At 36.3% G+C, this 21,218-nt stretch overlaps 1 protein-coding gene across 2 annotated transcripts in view; it reads left to right on the forward strand.

Moving 5' to 3' along the window:
* CLTC (clathrin heavy chain) overlaps window positions 1-21,218 on the forward strand; it is a 64,908-nt gene that overhangs the window by 38,108 nt on the left and 5,582 nt on the right. The window contains exons 14-31 of one of the 2 annotated variants that reach the window (XM_059380554.1): window positions 946-1,109; window positions 6,188-6,313; window positions 6,920-7,062; window positions 9,581-9,815; window positions 10,524-10,646; window positions 11,627-11,772; window positions 12,003-12,186; window positions 12,397-12,589; window positions 14,037-14,194; window positions 14,595-14,759; window positions 14,875-14,982; window positions 15,064-15,231; window positions 15,362-15,511; window positions 15,604-15,735; window positions 16,076-16,186; window positions 17,530-17,700; window positions 18,047-18,268; window positions 19,506-19,526. In XM_059380554.1, coding sequence (XP_059236537.1) covers window positions 946-1,109; window positions 6,188-6,313; window positions 6,920-7,062; window positions 9,581-9,815; window positions 10,524-10,646; window positions 11,627-11,772; window positions 12,003-12,186; window positions 12,397-12,589; window positions 14,037-14,194; window positions 14,595-14,759; window positions 14,875-14,982; window positions 15,064-15,231; window positions 15,362-15,511; window positions 15,604-15,735; window positions 16,076-16,186; window positions 17,530-17,700; window positions 18,047-18,268; window positions 19,506-19,526 — 2,720 coding nt within the window. The remainder of the gene's footprint in view (window positions 1-945; window positions 1,110-6,187; window positions 6,314-6,919; window positions 7,063-9,580; window positions 9,816-10,523; window positions 10,647-11,626; window positions 11,773-12,002; window positions 12,187-12,396; window positions 12,590-14,036; window positions 14,195-14,594; window positions 14,760-14,874; window positions 14,983-15,063; window positions 15,232-15,361; window positions 15,512-15,603; window positions 15,736-16,075; window positions 16,187-17,529; window positions 17,701-18,046; window positions 18,269-19,505; window positions 19,527-21,218) is intronic. The other variant, XM_059380555.1, reaches the window with a different exon arrangement.

A 21,218-nucleotide genomic window follows, 5' to 3' on the forward strand; every position in this document is an offset into this window, starting at 1 on the left:
AAAACAGCTGTGATCACCAAAAGTCTCCCCAGACATTGCCAAATGTCTGTCTCCTGGGAAGAAAAGTACCCCATGTGAGAATCACTGCTATACTGAGTAGCAGTGTAATCCCTATTGGATGACGCTTAGGTTTATTAGCTAAGCTTCTGGGCCCCAGTCATCTTTTTTTCCTTCTATTTGTCCTGTTGCTCTAGACAGAAAGAATAAGATTTCTACTACTTTACTTAATTTCTCAGTTTCTGTATACTATACACTAAATTTATTCATTCAAGTACAGTAGCCACTAGTGACATGTAGCTATATAAATTTGAAGTAATTAAAATTGAATACAATTAAAATTTTAGTATATGTGCTGCCGAAGCGAGCACTACAATTAAAATTTTAGTTCTTCAGTCACAGCAGTCGCATTTCAAGTACTTAATAGCTGTGTATGGTTGGTGCCTACCATATTGGACAGTGCATTTATAGAACATTTTTATCACAGAAAGTTCTGTTGGACAGCACTGCATTAAATTCTTTTCAAACCACTTTTGTATTTTTCCTATTAACTGAATATAGGAAAAACCTGCTCTAAAGGACTTCTTTCAAAATTTCTCATACGAAACTGGTATGATTTCATTTAAAATTTCTCCTGTGGAACATGGTATGATTAGCTTTGGTATTAGGTAGCTGCCTCCTAACTACTTCTCAGCTATTAGAAAACTTAGAATTGTCTGTTCTGTAGGGATTTAAGTGAATGTTCATTTATTGAACTGATTACTAGATTAATTAGTATTCTTATTGAGCTTTTTGAGCAACCAGTTTTTACTTGGGGCTATACAGTAAAAGTTATTTTTAAATTGAGGTATAATTGACATGATGTTTCTTTAATTGCTTAAGTATTTTTCAGTTCTGTCATTCTCAGAGGTACATCTATGCTTAATTTCAGTTATTTGTCTCTTTAAGGTCTCTTTTATTTTCTGGGATCCATTGTTAACTTTAGTCAGGACCCAGATGTGCACTTTAAGTATATTCAGGCAGCTTGCAAGACTGGGCAAATCAAAGAAGTAGAAAGAATCTGCAGAGAAAGCAACTGCTATGATCCTGAGCGAGTCAAGAATTTTCTCAAGGTAAGTGGTTTTGAGTAATGCATTTTCTGGCTGGATTGAAGATCAGTAGTTTGACATAGGTTTCATCATAGTTTTAAATATTTGTTTTCACTAGTGTACCCAGGTGGCTCAGTTGGTTAAATGTCTGCCTTCAGCTCAGGTTATGATCTCTGTGTCCTTCGATGGAGCCCCTTATCGGGCTCCCTGCTCAGTGGGGAGTCTGCTCCTCCTCCTCCCTATGCCTCTCTCCCCTACTCAAGGGTGTACGTGCTATCTCTCTCTCTCTCTCTCTCTCTGTGTCTGTTTCTGTGTCTCAGATGAATAAATTTTTAAAAATACTGTTTCCCTTAACGGGAAATTCTTAACAGTCTCAAATTACGTGCTAAATCACTTCTTCCATATTTAATACTCTGGTTTCCTTCGAAATAAGGGAAGTGGTAAGTAATACTTAAGAATGAACACTTCTTGGGGTGCCTGGATGGCTCAGTGGGTTAAGCCTCTGCCTTCACTTTGGGTCCTGATCTCAGGGTCCTGGGATTGAGCCTGTTATCTGGCTTTCTGCTCAGTGGGGAGCCTGCTTCCCCCTCTCTCTCTGCCTGCCTCTTTGCCTACTTATGATCTCTGAGTGTCAAATAAACAAATAAAATCTTAACCGAAAAAAAAAAAAAGAAGAATTAACATCTCTTTAAAAGAAGAAAAAATAGCACTGTGTCAAAAGAATTTCTTTAAAAGAAGAAAAAATAGCACTGTGTCAAAAGAATTTCTTTCACTTGAAGTTTGGAAGAAAAATTTGAAAAGTAGTTGGAGATTCTCAGTGTTTAGATTTTCAGGTATACTCCTCTTAAAGATTAAGGTCAGTTTGCCCTCATGTCCTTCAGGAGCCTGTATTTACATGAAGGGTTTGTTATCTAAAGGACCTAGGTTTCTCTCTCATTGAAGTAGCTTTTCTCTAGAAACTCAATATTAATTGTGTGTAATTAATTAAACTGAAGGTAAGATCTAACAAAAGAAAACCCTCAGCTTTTCGACACTAGTTATAGAAAAGTAAGAACTGCCTGTGTTGCAGTGAAGAATAATGGTTTAAAGATTTTTAGCTCATCAGAACATATGGGCAGTTAAATTTGTTTGATGTTTAGTTTTACTGTCATATCTACCAGTTATACAGTAAGGAAAATAAACCTTTAAAATTGGCAGTTGCCGATAAAAATAAACTATAGAAAACTTTGATTACCCCTTAAAAATATATTTTGCACTTAAATTTTATACACACATACATGGGTGTGTGTGTATATATATGAAACAATTCCAGAGACTGTATATAAAGTTAAGTATTTTTTGTCTTTTGGAAGAATTTTACATTGAAACTAAAACCAAAACAATTATTTTGTAATTCAGTATACTGAGTTTAAAATACTGTACTAAATAACATAGATAATCTAAATCTATAGTTTTATTAGCTGCTGTCCCTTCTGAAAAATTATTGCTGGGCTCTAGATTAAACAGCTAAACTCTTAGTTACTAAGTATAGAAGTTGCCTTATATTTTAGATTAAAAGATAAATTTTCACCAGTATCTATAGCTTTCTATGATGTCTTGGCCATCATGAGTATTCTGAGTAACCTAGATAGTATGCTGTGTTCAAACCCAAGGCTTTCTGGTGCCAAAAAGCCCTCCAGATCAGGAAGATTTGGTGCTTTATGCTTGAGTAGAGTACCCAAGAAAACAATTCAGTTCCTCTTTTGAGTATCAGTACTGTTTCCTTTTTTTTTTAAATATTACCTGATTCTCACACTGATTCCTTTTTTGTTACTAAGCTCTTAACTGTTACGCTTCAGTTGTCATTGCTTTAGAACTGGGTTTGTATTTTTCTATTATTTATATGTAAAATGGTACTAAATTAACTATTTTCACTTAATTACGATCTTGAGCTTCAGAAATCCTCTGGATTTTAGCATGGTATAACCTTATGTTGCATAGCCCCTGAGATCTAATGAGAAGAGGACTCCCCTTCCACACATCACACGGTGAATCAGGTGTAAGTTTGATAGAGTAGGAAAATGGATGTTTTTTCTGGGCTTTTAAACCAGTCAGCCCTGGTTCAAATTCTGTTGTGTCATTAGCTATTGTTTGTTCATTTGGTATTTGTCTAGCTGTTACCTAAGGCAAATTGACTAGTATGCCTTAGCCTCAGTTTCTCCATCCAGAAGCTGTGTTCATCTAGTCAAGTACCTTGTATGCCATAGGTGTTCGAGTGATAACTATTGTTAATAAACTGTGTTGGTGGGGGGGCGCCTGGGTGGCTCAGTGGGTTAAGCCGCTGCCTTCGGCTCAGGTCATGATCTCAGGGTCCTGGGATCGAGTCCCGCATCGGGCTCTCTGCTCAGCAGGGGGCCTGCTTCCCTTCCTCTCTCTCTGCCTGCCTCTCTGCCTACTTGTGATCTCTCTCTGTCAAATAAATAAATAAAATCTTTAAAAAAAAAAAAAACAAAACTGTGTTGGTGGACCTTGGAAATAAGGTAGTCAGCCAACATGTGATCATTTTCTATCAGGCAACTTTCCCCTTTGGTTTTATGTTATTCCTAACTTTATGAAGGAATTTTATTTCCAGCTGAAGTTAAAGGTAAACCTTGTGTCTTATCTTCAGTCTGAAATGGGAACTCTGTACTTAGATATTACTATTGTATTCTACCTTGTACCCCAGTAGTAAGAATGAGCATACTAGGCCCTTCACTCACTTTCCTTATTGACCTGTATAATGCTACATCTCATCATCGCGGTCATTAAATTTCATTTTGGAGACACTAGCCGTATGGTAATTGACTGGTGTGATATGTAAACTCTGAGAAGAAAAATACTCTGATCCTGAACATTCAAGTGCCATTTATCTGTTAGCCACCAGGAATACAGAGATTGGTAGATTATGACTTCTTTGGAAGGCAGCTATGCTCATCACTACACCACCAATGCTGATTGATGATGACTTCTTTAAAGTAGCCTGTGACAGGATGAAATGTTGTCATAATATCATTTGGCTCATGCATTCACCCTGTGGAACTATAGCTCTCTGTAGAAAGCATGGAACTGTTCTTCAGACCCATGATCTGCTTTCTGCTACTTTTGATCTTATTTCTTTTATCATTTTTCTTTTCTGGTTGTACTTAAACCACAGTGGCCTGCTTGCTATTCCTGGAACTCCCTGAACTCTCTCCTGCCCCAGGACATTGCTTGTGCCCTTTTCTACTTTTTTCTCAAATCTTCATGACAAGAATTCCTTGCCTTTATTCAGATTTCTGATGAAATGTTATGAGCAAGGATGTCTCAGATTACCATGTTTAGAATAAAACCTACCTTCCATCTTCACCTCATCCATGTCCTGCTTTATTTTTCTTTAAGACACTTAACATTACGAGACCTTGCCTTTTTCCACCAGAACATGGTTCCCTGAGAGAATGCTTTACCTTATTCCCTGCTATATCTTAGTGCATAAGAACAGTGTCCAGTATATAGATCCTCAATAAATATGATTTAAGTGAATAACTTAATGTTTAAGAAAACCTCTGAATGTGTTTATGTAATTTCAGTTTTGTTCTTTAAAATGTTTAACCATAATAGCTAGTGGGTTAACCTTTTTAGGAAATAATTTAAACTATTAGCATTTTTCCCATATGTGAAATCGCGTGCAAATTTAGGCAGTCAAGAAAAAACACTAGTTTTTAATCTACTTTTCTAATCTTAAATTTTCTTCAGAAATATGGTATAGTTGTCTTAACCAACAGAATTCTTAAAGACCCATGCATGAGACTAAAATGCCTAGGTAATCTTACATTACTGTTAAGTGTATTTTCTAAGTGGTAAAATAAAATATATAAAATATATAATATTTTATGTGAATGTTAAAGAGGAAAAAGAATAGTGTGTTGATCCACTGACTTTCTGATGTTCATTTAGTAGGAAAAACTTGGCCAACTGAAATCTTATGGATAGGTAGATCAACATTTTTTCTAGAAATTATTGTAGCTGTTAGTACAGAGTTTCCATGGTGCTAAATAATACATGCTTTAGACTTTCCTTAATGGCAAAAATCTGCAGCTGGACTTCCACTTCAGATTTACAGCCATTTTGATTTTTTATTTGGATTTTCTCCCTTCTTCCATAGTTAGTTTGGTGTTCTCTGAACATTTCATAGGCTATTCTTCAAGTTATTTATAATTGGATGAGTGATATGCACTAAACTTATGAACCATTTTATTTTAACATTGCAAATAATGTTCTCAGTGGCTGTCATTGGGGAAAGTCCTGTTCTGCTTAGTTGTACTTCCTTATTAGACTGACATAGAGGAATCAATTTATTGAGGAATGTTTCATTGTGTATAAATGAATTCCTGATGGAAACTATTGTTTTTTGTGCTGTACCTTATGTCTGTGGAATTTAACAGGACATGTATCAGGTAAATGCCCAGTACAGGTCTTACCAACCTGTCTGTAACATCTGTGTCAATCTATAAGTAGGATTATAGCTTGGTATTTGTAATGATAAAAGCAATTGGTAATTTAAAGATGTCTTTTCCTTATGTGCTTGCTTTTTTCTCTGTCTCTCTCTCTCTCTTTTTTTTTTTTTCGTAACCATCATGCTGTTCTTTAGATTTTATTGTAATAGTGTTAGAGGCGGGCCATGTAGATTGGAATTTGGGAGGGGTAAAAAAATCATTAGTTTGAAACAACTATGAACCATTTATATCGTCATTTTTATAATGTGACTGTAGTTCTTAAGTCAACTCCAGACTCACTTGCAATGTTACTATTAATGAAAGTCCTACTGTGATTATTTTATATCCTGAATGCCACTGGTGGCTCACAAATCTGTTAACTTTTTTGATAAAGGGTGTATGTGGAAGGACTTGGTATTTTGCTATGAATCTGAGTCTAGCTTACTAAAAATTGAGTGGAATTACAAAAAATTTAGTGGAACACCAGCTACTGGGGCATTTCTTTCTTTGAGAGAAGAACCAAGTTTATGTGAGCCTCTCCTGCTAGTGTAGAATAGATTCTCATATTTTACGTAGATTTGATAGTAAGTCTTCTTTTTGTTCTTTTTTCAGGAAGCAAAGCTAACAGATCAGTTACCACTTATCATTGTATGTGATCGATTTGACTTTGTCCATGATTTGGTGCTCTATTTATATAGAAATAATCTTCAAAAGTATATAGAGATATATGTACAGAAGGTAAGTAATACTTAAAAAATACCTTACCTTAAATTCTACTTCTCACACTCTGGAAATCTTCATATCCTTTTGAAATTCTGTACAAAATGGGAGTAGCCTGCTACAGTGCCTGGCAACTTTTTTCTTTTCTCGTTCAGAATTGTTATTTGGATTAGAATTTTACCTTCATGTTAAGCGTAAAACAGAACAGACTGGTGTAGTTGAAGAAGTTGGGTGACCTACACACTAGTTACTTGATAACCCAACCGCTGAGGTAGAGGCCATAGACTCTAGAGCAGTTTTAAAACCATCTTAAACATAGATATTTGAAACCTTACCTTCTAACTTGAGAAATGGAAAAGCAGTTTTGCTGTAATGGAGGTCTTTTAATTAGTCTTTCATACACATCTTATAGCTTCTTTGGGTTTAGAGCAATGCTGAGGTAATTAACCAACCCCTTTCCTCCTTTTTCTGTCTACTTATAAATTTAGACTCTTGGTTTATTACTGAACTTTCAAATTGAGCTTAAAAGAGGGAAATAAGAGTTCCCTTTTTAAAAAAGAAAAAAAAAAACCCTTTTTGTTTTGCTTGTTAGTGACATAATGGCATTTTTTTTTTCAACCATAGGTGAATCCAAGTCGACTTCCCGTGGTTATAGGAGGATTGCTTGATGTTGATTGCTCTGAAGATGTCATTAAAAATTTAATTCTTGTTGTAAGAGGTCAATTCTCTACTGATGAGCTTGTTGCTGAGGTTGAAAAAAGAAACAGGTATAATACCATTTTAACCTACATAAATGTAGATAAATTAGTAGTCTTTCTTAGCAGGCTAATGGATAAAAAACACAGACTCTCATTTGCCTAAAAGCTGTTGGATAAAACTGGATCATAATTCCCTGGAGACACCTAATTTAGAAGTGACAAGCTAGCTATATTGCTGAGAAAAAAATCTGTTTTCTGAAACATTACAGTTTTGTCATAGATATTATTTACATGTTTATAATTACAGCTATGGTTTGGCTATGTTTCTAATACAAACTATGTAAAAGGTTTCTTTTTAGTTAGGTATGACACCACTGTTTTAGTAAGTAATTCTTTAATTAATTTATGTCAGGTATAATGAGAGAAAAGAATTCCCTGTGTAACTCTGGGTTAAACTGATTTTTAGTTTGAACCGTAATGTGACAATATGAATTCTGAATTTCCAGTAGAGGAGAATATAGTATAAGTGCTTCTAGTATTTATTATACCATGAAGTCTTTTTGTTTTAGCTGGGAAATTTTGATGAACTGGTTTAGAAAGTGTTACTGTAGCAAATGAGGTTGGTGGATTGGTTTAACTGTGGGAAGTTACTCTATGAAAAGGTAACAAGAAAACCTATGTGGCTTAGTTTTAACCTGAGTTGGTATAGGTATCCTTGAAATGGTATTCTAGGGTGCCTGGGTGGTTCAGTGGGTTAAGCCGCTGCCTTTGGCTCAGGTAATGATCTCAGGATCCTGGGATCGAGTCCCACATCGGGCTCTCTGCTCGCCAGGGAGCCTGCTTCCTCCTCTCTCTCTCTCTCTCTCTGCCTGCCTCTCTGCCTACTTGTGATCTCTATCAGATAGATAAATAAAATCTTTAAAAAAAAAAAAAAAAAAGAAATGGTATTCTAGAATTTGTATTTGAATATTTCAAGCAGGAAAATTCTGTATTCAAAGACAATGGAAATACAGAATATAATACTGATTTTAAAAACTTGAGCCTGGTCTGAACGGATTATAGGTCGTAATAATTTAACATTTAGAAAGAGGTTTTAGTTGCATCTTAAATCTAATACCTGAAAACCATCTTGTTTGTATATTCTAAGCAAATAGCCAGATAAACTTAGACAGTTTTGTCTTTAAGTTACAGATTACATTGTGATGAACTAGATTCACATCTGAGTCACTAGTTTATATGCCTTAGCTAATACTTATTTTTTCAGTTGCCATGGCATATCTGCTTGTGTTGCACTTGCTTATAGGACCATGATTTTTTTGCCTTAATACAAATTTGTGTCATTACCCTAATGGGAATGAGTTCATAATAACTATACGAGTTCGGTAGCCAAAATATGGCCTGTTATTTTTCCTGTGGGTGCTTTTATTTTTATTATTATTTTTTTAAAGCTTGTTTATTTAAGTAATCCTCTCACCCAGCATGGGGCTTGATCTCATGACCGTGAGATCAAGAGTTGGAGGTTCTACCAACTGAGCCAGCCAGGCGCCTCCTCTAGGTGCTTTTAATACTTACACCATTGTCAAAAGAGTATTGGGTCATCAGAACCACTGAAACATAAGCTATAGCTTAGTGAAACCATGCTTCTTGGTGGAGTGGTCATATGACTGCTAGAATTATTAAACCCAGAGCTTCTAAAGCCACCAGATTTTATTCACATTGTGTATTTAGGGTCCTGCCCCCTTTGGCTGTAGATAATGTCTGTTAATTGTGTTAAAATTGTAAGGAACTGGGGCACCTGAGTGGCTCAGTCGTTAGGCGTCTGCCTTCAGCTCAGGTCCTGATCCCAGGGTCTTGGGTTTGAGCCCAGCATCGGGCTCCCTCCTTGGCCGGAAGCCTACTTCTCCCTCTCCCACTCCCCCTGCTTGTGTTCCTGCTCTCACTATCTCTCAGTCAAATAAATAAATAAAATCTTTAAAAAACTTATAAGGGAGGGGCGCCTGGGTGGCTCAGTGGGTTAAAGCCTCTGCTTTCGGCTCAGGTCATGATCCCAGGGTCCTGGGATTCAGCCCCACACTGGCTCGCTGCTTAGTGGGGAGCCTGCTTCCTCTTCTCTCTCTGCCTACTTGTGATCTCCATCTGTCAAATAAATAAATAAAATCTTTAAAAAGAAAAATGATAAGGAACCTTAGATAATCTGGCCTGTTTTTTGGTATGACATTCCCATCTTACTTCCAAACAAAATTTATCTGAAGTTTAGGTATTTTGGCTAGTATTTAAAAAAAAAAAAAAAAAAAGGTATTTTTTCTATATCTTCTAAATAGTGTAGCAGATAGGTCTGGGAGACTCTGAAGAGAATCTTCTATACCTTTTGTATAATCTTGGACAAATCATTTAGCTGTCTCTGAATCTTAATTTCCCAATTTGTAACAAAATTGTTGAGAATTCAAAATTATATATGGGAGAGCATGTTATATACCATAAGGTATTTCTGTAGTTAGCATTGTCAAGAGTTGTGTGTTTTTTAATAATATATCGTGTGTGGTTTTGTGTGTATATGTGGTTGTTTTGTTTTGTTTTGAAATACTAGATTGAAACTGCTTCTGCCTTGGCTAGAGGCCAGAATTCATGAGGGCTGTGAGGAGCCTGCTACTCACAATGCATTAGCCAAAATCTACATAGACAGTAATAACAACCCAGAGAGATTTCTTCGTGAAAATCCTTATTATGACAGTCGCGTTGTTGGAAAGTATTGTGAGAAGAGAGATCCACATCTGGCCTGTGTTGCTTATGAACGTGGCCAGTGTGATCTGGAACTTATTAATGTGAGTACTGCTAGCTAAATGTTTACAGAGAGAAGGCTGCATTTTTAAATACCTGTTGTATAATGTTAGATTAGTGAATTTTGAGTTTCGTGGTGGCTTTAGGTGATATAGAGCATTCCTTGTAGTTGTAACTTTTTTAAAAAACTTGATTTGCCAATAATTCCTTATAGTTGTAGCTTTTTAAAAAAACTTTATTTGCCAATAATTGTGAATTTAAAGGGGCCAAAATAGTAAATTAAGTCTGTATTCACCTACTAACATTTTAACCCCAGTAGTTATATCACCTGTGTTCTCATACACTGTCTCATACATAAACACACATACACACCATACATATATGTATATATATATATGTACATATGAGAATATGGTACATACTTCCTTAGTGTGTATTTTCTGAGACTAAGAGTATTCTGTTTTCATGACCACACTGTAGATACGAACTTTAGTCATCTTGATACTGAAAGAATAATTTTAAAATCTGTCTTATTCTAGTTTAGTCATTGCCCCAATAATGTCTTTGTAGCATATACTGAATTTTAATAAAAACTTGGTTGTGACCTATTCAGGTTTATATGTAAAAGTGATGGATTAAAAAAAGAAACACGAGCAGGGTATAAATCATAAGAAATAACCTTGAAAACTAAAGTTAGTTTATAGAAATTCTTTACTTTTTATTTTGAAACTAACCTTTAGTATCTTATTTAGGTTTGCAATGAGAATTCCCTCTTCAAAAGTCTTTCCCGCTATTTGGTACGCCGAAAGGATCCAGAATTATGGGGTAGTGTGCTGCTGGAAAGCAATCCTTACAGGAGACCCCTAATTGACCAGGTAAAATTGACAAATGTGTTTAAGGCTTATCTTTTTAACTATGAATAAAACCTTTCCCGGGTGCCTGGGTGGTTCAGTGGGTTAAAGCCTCTGCCTTCGGCTCGGGTTGTGATCCCAGAGTCCTGGGATCAAGCCCCACATCAGGCTCTCTGCTCCGTGGGGAGCCTGCTTCCTCCTCTCTCTCTGCATGCCTTTCTGCCTACTTGTGATCTCTGTCAAATAAATAAATAAAATAATTATTAAAAAAACAAAATAACTTTCCTGTCATCATACCCATATGTACTCAAATAGATCATATTTAACTATGAGAGAAGGCAGTAAAAAGTAGAAAATAAAATTATACTAACATATATATTGCACACACATCATAAAAATGGTTTTTAGAACCCTAAAAATTGAAGGCTCTTAATGTTTTTAAATTCTTTTGATAGAAGTACAAATATAGAAGAGAATAAATTGAAGGTTATTTATTTTTTGTTCCTGTCCTAGGAAGCATGTCTAAGGAAAATTCCCATTTTAGATACAAAGCTTCCTGGGAGCCATACAATTAGCCAAAAATAGAGGAATTACTGAGTCAGTAGTGCCACATCTATGTAGTTGAATTTGTAGTTAGCCATTAAATGATAATGAGGAGTGGTTATCACAGATAATATTTTAATCAGGGAAAAATAAGTTATGTAATTAGGGTGGTTTTTCTGGAGACTGGAAGTACACATGATGTGGGTATACGTGGATTTGTGTAGAAAGACCTTTTTGTGATGAGTTTAAAGGTATTTTTCCTCCTTCATTCTTATTTCAAGTTTTCTGCTGAGATGCCACCTTATTCTTATCAGATAAGGTCTTCAGTAACCATCTTGATTTTCAGTACTTTAACTCCCTAAATAAACAAATATATATATATGTATATATATGCACATACATACACACACATACATATGTATGTGTGTATATATATATCTCTCTCTCTGTATACTTTGTAGGTTGTACAGACAGCCTTGTCTGAGACTCAGGACCCTGAAGAAGTGTCAGTAACTGTCAAGGCTTTTATGACTGCAGACCTTCCTAATGAACTCATTGAACTGCTGGAGAAAATTGTCCTTGATAACTCTGTATTCAGTGAACACAGGTACGCTCTAAGAAGGGTCCATTGGCTGTTAATATTCAGTCTTAAATTGCGACCTATCACTTTTGAGAAGAAGATAAAGACAAAGCTTAGAGAATGTTGTTTGAATTCTGACTCTTCCAATAGCCTCCTCTTCTTACCCTGCCTCTGAGACAAAAAACTCTTCATAGCCACAATGTTTATTCTCTGACTAATAAGATTTTGAAATAATGCAATTTTTTTTTTCTTGAAAGGAATCTGCAAAACCTCCTCATCCTCACTGCAATCAAGGCTGACCGTACACGTGTTATGGAGTATATTAACCGCCTGGATAATTATGATGCCCCAGATATTGCCAATATTGCCATCTGCAATGAGTTGTTTGAAGAAGCATTTGCCATTTTCCGGAAATTTGATGTCAATACTTCAGCAGTTCAGGTAGATCTTCAGATTGCCTAAGTTGATTCAATGTATGCATTATACTGTTAGGCTCAGCATAATTGATTGCTTTGGCATAGAAAAGCAATAAAATCCTAACTGTTTATTATATGTGCTGCCAAAGCAAGCACAATCCTAACTGTTTAAATTTAATTGCTATGTGGCAAGATTCATTCTACTACAATTCAGATTCAAAAATTGTTTGCTTAGGTCTTGATTGAACATATTGGAAATTTGGATCGGGCATATGAGTTTGCTGAACGCTGCAATGAACCTGCAGTCTGGAGTCAGCTTGCAAAAGCCCAGTTGCAGAAAGGAATGGTGAAAGAAGCCATTGATTCATATATCAAAGCAGATGATCCTTCATCCTACATGGAAGTTGTTCAAGCTGCCAATACTAGTGGTATGACTTCTTTTATGTGTTTGTGACCTCATAATATGTACCTTAGCTATGATTAAGCTAGGCATTAAGATATTGATCTATTCTGAATTTATATAGGAATGAGATACTGCATGGTTTACTTGTGAAGAAATTTAGCACTCCATCTTAGTCCACATATAGAAGGGCTGCATTTTGTGAACTTACAAAGGTCCACAGGGAATATTTTCTGTTTTCAAATCTCAGCATTCTTTTTAAGATTTTATTTATTTGAAAGAGATAGCGAGAGGGAGCACAAGCGGAGGTGGAGGGGAGGAGGGGGAGGGAGAAGCAGGCTTCCCGCTGAGCAAGGATTCCAATGCAGAAATCCCTGGGATCATGACTTGTGCTAAAGGCAGATGCTTAACTGACTGAGCCACCTAGGCATCCCTGAAATCTCATAAAAATTTTTTTTTCATTGTTTATTTTTTTATTAACATATAATGTATTATTAGCCCCAGGGGTACAGGTCTGTGAATCGCCAGGTTTACACACTTCACAGCACTCACCATAGCACATACCTTCCCCAGTGTCCATAACCCCACCTCCCTCTCCTTACCCCCCTCCCCCTGGCAACCCTCAGTTTGTTTTGTGACATTAAGAGTCTCTTTTGGTTTGTCTCCCTCCCGATCCCATCTTGTTTCATTTATTCTTTTACTACCCGCCAAATCCCTCATGTTGCCTCTCAACTTCCTCAAATTAGAGACTTATTCGCTAAGCATAATACCCTCTAGTTTCATCCACATTGTCGCAAATGGCAAGGTTTCATTTCTTTTGATGGCTGCATAGTATTCCATTGTGTGTGTGTGTGTATACATACCACATCTTCTTTATCCATTCATCTGTTGATGGACATCTAGGTTCTTTCCATAGTTTGGCTATTGTGGACATTGCTGCTATAAACATTCGGGTGCACATGTCCTTTCGGATCACTACATTTTTATCTTTAGGGTAAATACCCAGTAGTGCGATTCCTGGGTTGTAGGGCAGCTCTATTTTCAACCTTTTGAGGAACCTCAGTGCTGTTTTCCAGAGTGGCTGCACCAGCTTGCATTCCCACCAACAGTGTAGGAGGGTTCCTCTTTCTCTGCATCCTCGTCAGCATCTGACATTTCCTGACTTGTGAATTTTAGCCATTCTGACTGTTGTGAGGTGGTATCTCATTGTGGTTTTGGAATTTTGGTTTACTCATAAAATTCTGATTGATTTCTAATCTGACAACTTTAAGGAAAAGGGGAATTCAGCTATTCATTTGGTCAGTGATAATACAGAAATGTAATAAAAGTTTTGCCATTTTAGATACTTTCCATCATTTACATTTATTATTCTCTATTGTTTCCGTAGAAAGGAAATAAATAATTCTTGTTTATTTGAGTGAAAAGGTAAATGTTAAGATGTTAGTGTGTGGACTTACTTTCTTCTTTATACCTAGGAAACTGGGAAGAACTAGTGAAGTACTTGCAGATGGCCCGTAAGAAGGCTCGTGAGTCCTATGTGGAGACAGAATTGATATTTGCCCTGGCTAAAACAAATCGCCTGGCAGAGTTAGAAGAATTCATCAATGGGCCAAATAATGCTCATATCCAACAAGTAGGTTTCCTGTTCAAATTTTTTTTTTTTTTTTTTAAAGATTTTATTTATTTATTTGAGAGAGAGACAGTGAGAGAGAACATGAGCGAGGAGAAGGTCAGAGAGAGAAGCAGACCCCCCGTGGAGCTGGGAGACCGATGCGGGACTCGATCCCGGGACTCCGGGATCATGACCTGAGCCGAAGGCAGTCGTCCAACCAACTGAGCCACCCAGGCGTCCCTCCTGTTCAAATTTTTTTCAGAGTGTAAAAGATAAGCTGTTAAGGAACTTTTTAAATAGTATCTAACGTATCACAACTGATGATTTCCAAGAAAAAATGTGTCTCAGTATTAAATTGAGTTACGACTATGGAAAGAGGATCGAGTTTACACTTAATGAAAATGAATTGTATTTGTTTCAGGTTGGTGACCGTTGTTATGATGAAAAGATGTATGATGCTGCTAAACTATTGTATAATAATGTTTCCAATTTTGGACGCTTGGCATCTACCCTGGTTCATCTGGGTGAATATCAGGCAGCTGTTGATGGAGCTAGGAAAGCTAACAGTACTCGAACATGGAAAGAGGTAATCTTAACACCAGTTCGAAGAATTAAGATTCTTGGAAATCTCTTTAAATGATTAATTGAATTAACCAGCCATGTTTATATTTGTGTTTACATAATTGAAATTTTCGTTATAGGTCTGCTTCGCCTGTGTAGATGGCAAGGAGTTTCGTCTTGCTCAGATGTGTGGGCTTCATATAGTAGTACATGCAGATGAATTGGAGGAACTTATCAACTACTATCAGGTAATGAACAGGGGTCTTTTATTAATTGAGAGCTATTGCTGCAGATGGTCTTATCTTTAATTGTGTATTTCCCTTATTCAGGATCGAGGCTACTTTGAAGAACTGATAACCATGTTGGAAGCAGCGCTGGGACTTGAGCGAGCTCATATGGGAATGTTTACCGAATTAGCTATTCTATATTCTAAATTTAAGCCACAGAAAATGAGGGAGCACCTGGAACTGTTCTGGTCCAGAGTGAATATTCCTAAGGTAACTCAGCTTTTAACATTGTGAGGTGGCTCTATAGCTGTAATTAAAACTTTAAAACATCTTTCCTTTTTTAGGCTTTAGCTAGAATTACAGACTCCTATCTAAAGCATTTAAGTCTTTTCTTACGTAGGTGCTTAGAGCTGCAGAACAAGCTCATCTTTGGGCAGAATTGGTGTTTTTGTATGACAAGTACGAAGAATATGATAATGCCATAATTACTATGATGAATCATCCAACTGATGCATGGAAAGAAGGGCAGTTCAAAGATATCATTACCAAGGTGTGTATCTTCTTCAGAAGATAGAATTTTTGAAAGGAGAAAGCTCATTAGGAAATAACTCTTAATTTACATGTGGGTTTTTCCCATTTTAGGTTGCCAATGTAGAACTATATTACAGAGCAATACAGTTCTACTTAGAATTCAAGCCTCTGTTGTTAAATGATTTGCTGATGGTGCTGTCTCCACGGTTGGATCATACTCGTGCTGTCAATTATTTCAGCAAGGTAATTTTAAAAACTTCAGAATTTCAGGGTGGTGCCTTAGTTGGTTAAATAGCTGCCTTCAGCTTGGATCATGATCCCAGAGTCCTGGGATCAAGCCCTGTGTTGGGCTTCCTGCTCAGTGGGGACCCTGCTTCAAGAACCTCTACCACTTCCCCTGCTTATACGTGCACGCAGGTGTGTTCTCTTTCTCTCTCTCTCTCAATCTGTGTCAAATAAAATTGGGGGACAAAAAAAAACAACAACCTTTAAGAATCTCAGCAAGGAACTAAGACATGTTGGGATAACTTTTGTTGAATGTTAAGGATATGCTCTGTTTGTAACAAAACTCTTTATTTTAAAGGTTAAACAGCTACCGCTGGTGAAACCATATTTGCGTTCAGTTCAAAACCACAATAATAAATCTGTGAACGAATCACTGAACAACCTCTTCATTACAGAAGAAGATTATCAGGTAAAACCTTTTATTTCTTGCATATATTTTCCAAGACTCGGGTTATGATTGAGTGGTTAAATTGATGTGTTTGGGTTAAAAAAAAAAAAGCCCAGTATCCCTTAGAATTGTAAACAGTAGATACTTAGATGCCTGGGATCTAAATTTAGTGATGTTTTCAGGATTGATAAATCTGAGTTCTAATTGCCAAGTTTGCAGAATTTTGCTTAGATCATGTCTTAGTTGATGCTTGAGAAAAATATTGTAGTTACTTTGTTCTTAATCATCTAGATTTTAGGTGAGGTTCAAAAAGTCTTTGAACTAAAACTTACTTGGTTTTAAGTGTATTTATTCTCTGCTTTTCTTGCTCAATAGCATATTAGTATCTGTCTTTTAATAAACTTTAGCTAGGTAAGAATTTTGCAAACATAAAGTTAGAATTAAGGTAGGGGTGCCTGTGGCTCAGTGGGTTAGGCCTCTGCCTTCAGCCCAGGGCATGATCTCAGGGTCCTGGGATCAAGCCCCGCATTGGGCTCTCTGCTCAACAATCTGCTCAGGAGCCTGCTTCCCCCTCTCTCTGCCTGCTGCTCTGCCTGCTTGTGATCTCTGTCTGTCAAATAAATAAATAAAATCTTAAAAAAAGGGGCACCTGGGTGGCTCAGTGGGTTAAGCCGCTGCCTTCAGCTCAGGTCATGATCTCAGGGTCCTGGGATCGAGTCCCGCATCGGGCTCTCTGCTCAGCAGGGAGCCTGCTTCCCTCTCTCTCTCTCTCTGCCTGCCTCTCCATCTACTTGTGATTTCTCTCTGTCAAATAAATAAATAAAATCTTTTAAAAAAAAAAAAAAATCTTAAAAAAAAAAATTAAGGTTAAGTTTGCTCCCTTTTTTTTTCTCTTATTATTAGTGTGATGGGTTCAGATCTCGTGCTAATCTGTATTCCTAAGTTTCATGTTTAATTGTATCAGGAGTTTCTCTAAAGCAAAGAATCTTATCCTCCAAATTACAAATCCTCCCATTTTCGTTAACTGTTCAAGTTCTTGATACTGAAAACCTTGGAGAAAATTGCACGTTTAGAAATTCTACATTTTTTATAGTACCTTTTATAAATTTTATAGGGCCTTTGAGGACATTGTTATACAGTCAGATCAAAGAATCTCCGTACTTGTTCAGCTTGCAACTTTCAGGCCTGAGGCTTGAATCTAGGCTGTTGTATTATAAGAAGGCTCATTGATCAAGTTGTATTTTAGACACATATCATACAGTATATCGGTCAAGTCAGACACAGTAATGACTTCTTGATAAAAAATGATGGAACAAGTTTTAAACTAAAACTGATTTGGCATTGGATTTTTTTGTTTTTTAAAGGCTCTGCGAACATCAATAGATGCTTATGACAACTTTGACAATATCTCACTTGCTCAACGTTTGGAAAAACATGAACTCATTGAGTTCAGAAGAATTGCTGCTTATCTCTTCAAAGGCAACAATCGCTGGAAACAGAGTGTAGAGCTGTGCAAGAAAGATAGCCTGTACAAGGTGGATAAAGTTGGTGGGGGCAGCCCTATTAAATCAAGAACTGGATGATCTGTTTTAACTCTAAGAATGTTATATTTGAAGTGATTATGGTCTATACAAATATCAGTGTATGAGAATTGCCTTTAATCCCCCATTTGAGGGGGATGGTAATTAAGTCATTTTCTTGATTCTGAGGGTCATCTTCTGTTTGTGTCAAATATCTGTTTAAAAAACAAAAAAAGTCACCTTGTCATATTTTCTTTCAAGAAATCAATTTTGAATGTTTTCCTCCCTCATTGTATTACTCGTTTTGCCAGTTTATTACGATTGAGTTTAATGTTTGACCTTCATCCTTTCCTTTGAATAGGATGCAATGCAGTATGCCTCTGAATCTAAAGATACTGAGTTGGCTGAAGAACTTCTACAGTGGTTTTTGCAGGAAGAAAAAAGAGAGTGCTTTGGAGCTTGTCTTTTTACCTGTTATGATCTTTTAAGGCCAGATGTTGTCCTGGAAACTGCATGGAGGCACAATATCATGGATTTTGCCATGCCCTATTTCATCCAGGTCATGAAGGAATACTTGACAAAGGTAATGGTGCCTCTTAGTATACTCAGAACTATTTATCTCAAGGATTTGTAAAATTCCACATGCAGATTTATTTTTTTCAAATGTTTTTTTCTCTAGTAGAAGTGTTAAGTCATTTGGTTGTCATAAAATATTTTTATTCTTCAGTAATTTATAATGTCTGACAAATGACATTGAATGGAAAAGGGAACTCAAACATAACTTGTCAGAATGTTTACCCTTCACGTATTTCTGAGGGTGAATAGTGTTACTTCTATATTGTATGTTTGGGTTTTTTTAAACATCTACTAAAAAGATTTTTTCCCCCCAGAAATAACCTCTTCCTCAAATCAGTTCTTATAACTCAGATATCCATAACTTAGTAGTGTAGATTCCCTTTTATTTGGTTGCTTCTTTACTTTAATATATCTGCCTGTTTTCTTCTGGGGAAGCAAAATCTATATTCTTAACATCCCATTGATCTTCTGGTAGTACATTTTGGTAGCTTAACCCCTAATTTAAAAATATAGCAGGTTAATAATTAACAACATATTACCTAAAAATGCATTAAACAAGCCTTGGGTATAATCATCTTACAAAATTCACTTAATGTACCTTTTCGATGTCATAATTTTTTTTACTTACTTGATCCTCAACAGTTACTAGCTTTTTTACTGTAGAACATTTTTAAATGGTCCTAAGGGATCCATTTGTTAAAACTTATTAAAATCAGTCTCACATCTGACTCTTCAGCATGTCTGAGTAAAGGGGGAAAAAAAAGTACTGCTAATGACCCCTATATGAATATTTCCTTAGGGTGCCATCTAAGTAGATACCATTGTGTTGAGTCATAATTTTATAAGAATTAGCATTTTTGGTATAAAAACTGCTTGAAGTCCAGTATAAGAAAACGTTTGCCTTATATTAGCCATAGATGAGAATAGCTTCTTTTCATATGCATAATGCCAACTTAAGAGACCTGGCTCTAAGCTGCTGTTAACCGAAATGCTGTAAGTTTTACTAGCGATTAAGCTGCTTTCTATCACACTGACTCTAGCATAAATTCTTCTGCAATAAGCTCTGAAGTTTAAAAAAAAATCCTAAATTTTGCTTCCAGTATGCCCTTTATTTTCACTTTTCTCATGCCTTTTTTAGTGGTTAGTTGTTTCTCCCCTAAACCTTTGTTGCTGATTCTACCTTTTTATGCTCAATATGGAATTTGATTTTTTTTCTAAGCTGCACCTTCTGAATTCCTTTGCAGGTTGATGCAATAAAGGAAAAGGTGAAAGTTGATTCTTTTCCATCTTTAAGTCTGGAGGACTAAGTCTAAGGAATTTGCATGATTTTTTTTCCTTCCTTTTCTACACTGCTGCTGCTGCTTTTTCCCCCAAATAAATTTTCACTAAAGCCTCTGCAAGTCCCTTGAAACATAACTATAATAGAGCTGTAGGACATTAGTAGATGTTTGCTACTAATCGGCTAATAGGCTTTAGGAAGGGCAGGAGGCTAATCAGTAGTTGGTTCACAGTCTCTCTTAAATATATTATTAAAAACCGAGCCTGGTGAGTTTCCATATTAATTCCAAAGTTTCAGGAAATTTCTTTTCCCTGTCAGGGTATCTGGACCATAATAGGATTTTCTTAATACTCTAAATAAATTTAAGCAGCCTCTGGTTTTATTTTGTGAGCTTTGCCTGACAGTTGTTGAATTTATATATGTATATATATGCCCTAAAAGGTTTTTGGGGTTTTTTTTTTTGGTATTGAAGGACTGTGATCCAGTTTCTGATCTCTTGATTCTTACTAATTTTTTGCTGAAAGTAGATACAAGAGATACTAGCTGCTTCCGAAGAGACTTTCCTCATGTTTCTCCAGGTGTCCAGTTCTTATGGTGCTAGTCCATTTTCAAGAAGAATCAAAACTTTTTAATCATGAGAGTAGCTTGCTATAATTGTTGCTAAGCAACATGGATTATTTCTGTATATAATGAAGCAATATTAACTTCTTCCTGTAATAAGGCACACCTCTGAAGCTACCTAAAATTTGCTGTTACTCATCCGTTGGCTTGTCCAAGGTCAAATTTAGGCACCTTTTTGGTTGCTGCTTCCTTCATTGGCTTGTCTCCATCCCAGTGTAAATGAAACAAACTATGACTGGTATCAAATTGTTGTACTAAAAGGGTGGGAAGGTAAAGGAGAGTTGAAACAAATTTGAAAGACTTTGGGTGGGGGACAATGCCTTGGCATTATGTTGAACCAAACTGGAATCACCATTGGAACTTACGGCAAACCTGAGTAAAATGCATTGTGTGTGAGGCCCTTCAGCAGCTAGTAAAGCAAGGCAGTTAGAAAGCGTGTGTGTGAAAAACAGGTAATTGAACTGCAGTGTTATGCATTGTTTTAAATCAAGCATGTACAACAGTCATTGCAATTACATCATACTACTTTTGAAACTCTTAAAGCATTGCTGTGGGCTGTGTGTGTTTCCCTGAGAGCCTGTATAGCAACAGTCATCTTCAGATCTCACTTCTTGCTTCAGTACTTTTGCCTTTTTTTCATGCACACATACACCAAAATAACTGACTGCATGTTAACTTTTCCTCTGCAGCATATTGCAGTCTTTGTGGAAAAGCCTTTTACATTATAGTGAATTTTTAATAGTACAGATGGAACTGAACTCAGTGACATGCTTATCTTTGTTTTTCTTTTTAAATCCAAGGATCAGAAACTTTTGTTACAGCTCTTAACAAAAGCTTATGTTCATTAAAGCCTTCTCTGCTTTTCTTTTTTGAGCAATCTAAATTGGGTCAGTGGAAACAAAAATTAGATGTTGCTGTGCCAGAGGCTGTCCCATTATATAGAAAAATAAAATTTTTGCTTAATTTGATGCTATTCCTTCAGAGTTACTATTTTTTGTTCTTTCCCCCCATGCCCAACCTGTCTGTGACCATGCCTGGGCATTGTGGTATTGCTAGC

Source organism: Mustela nigripes, chromosome 16 (genome assembly GCF_022355385.1).
Source record: "Mustela nigripes isolate SB6536 chromosome 16, MUSNIG.SB6536, whole genome shotgun sequence".
Taxonomy (NCBI): Eukaryota; Metazoa; Chordata; class Mammalia; order Carnivora; family Mustelidae; genus Mustela; species Mustela nigripes.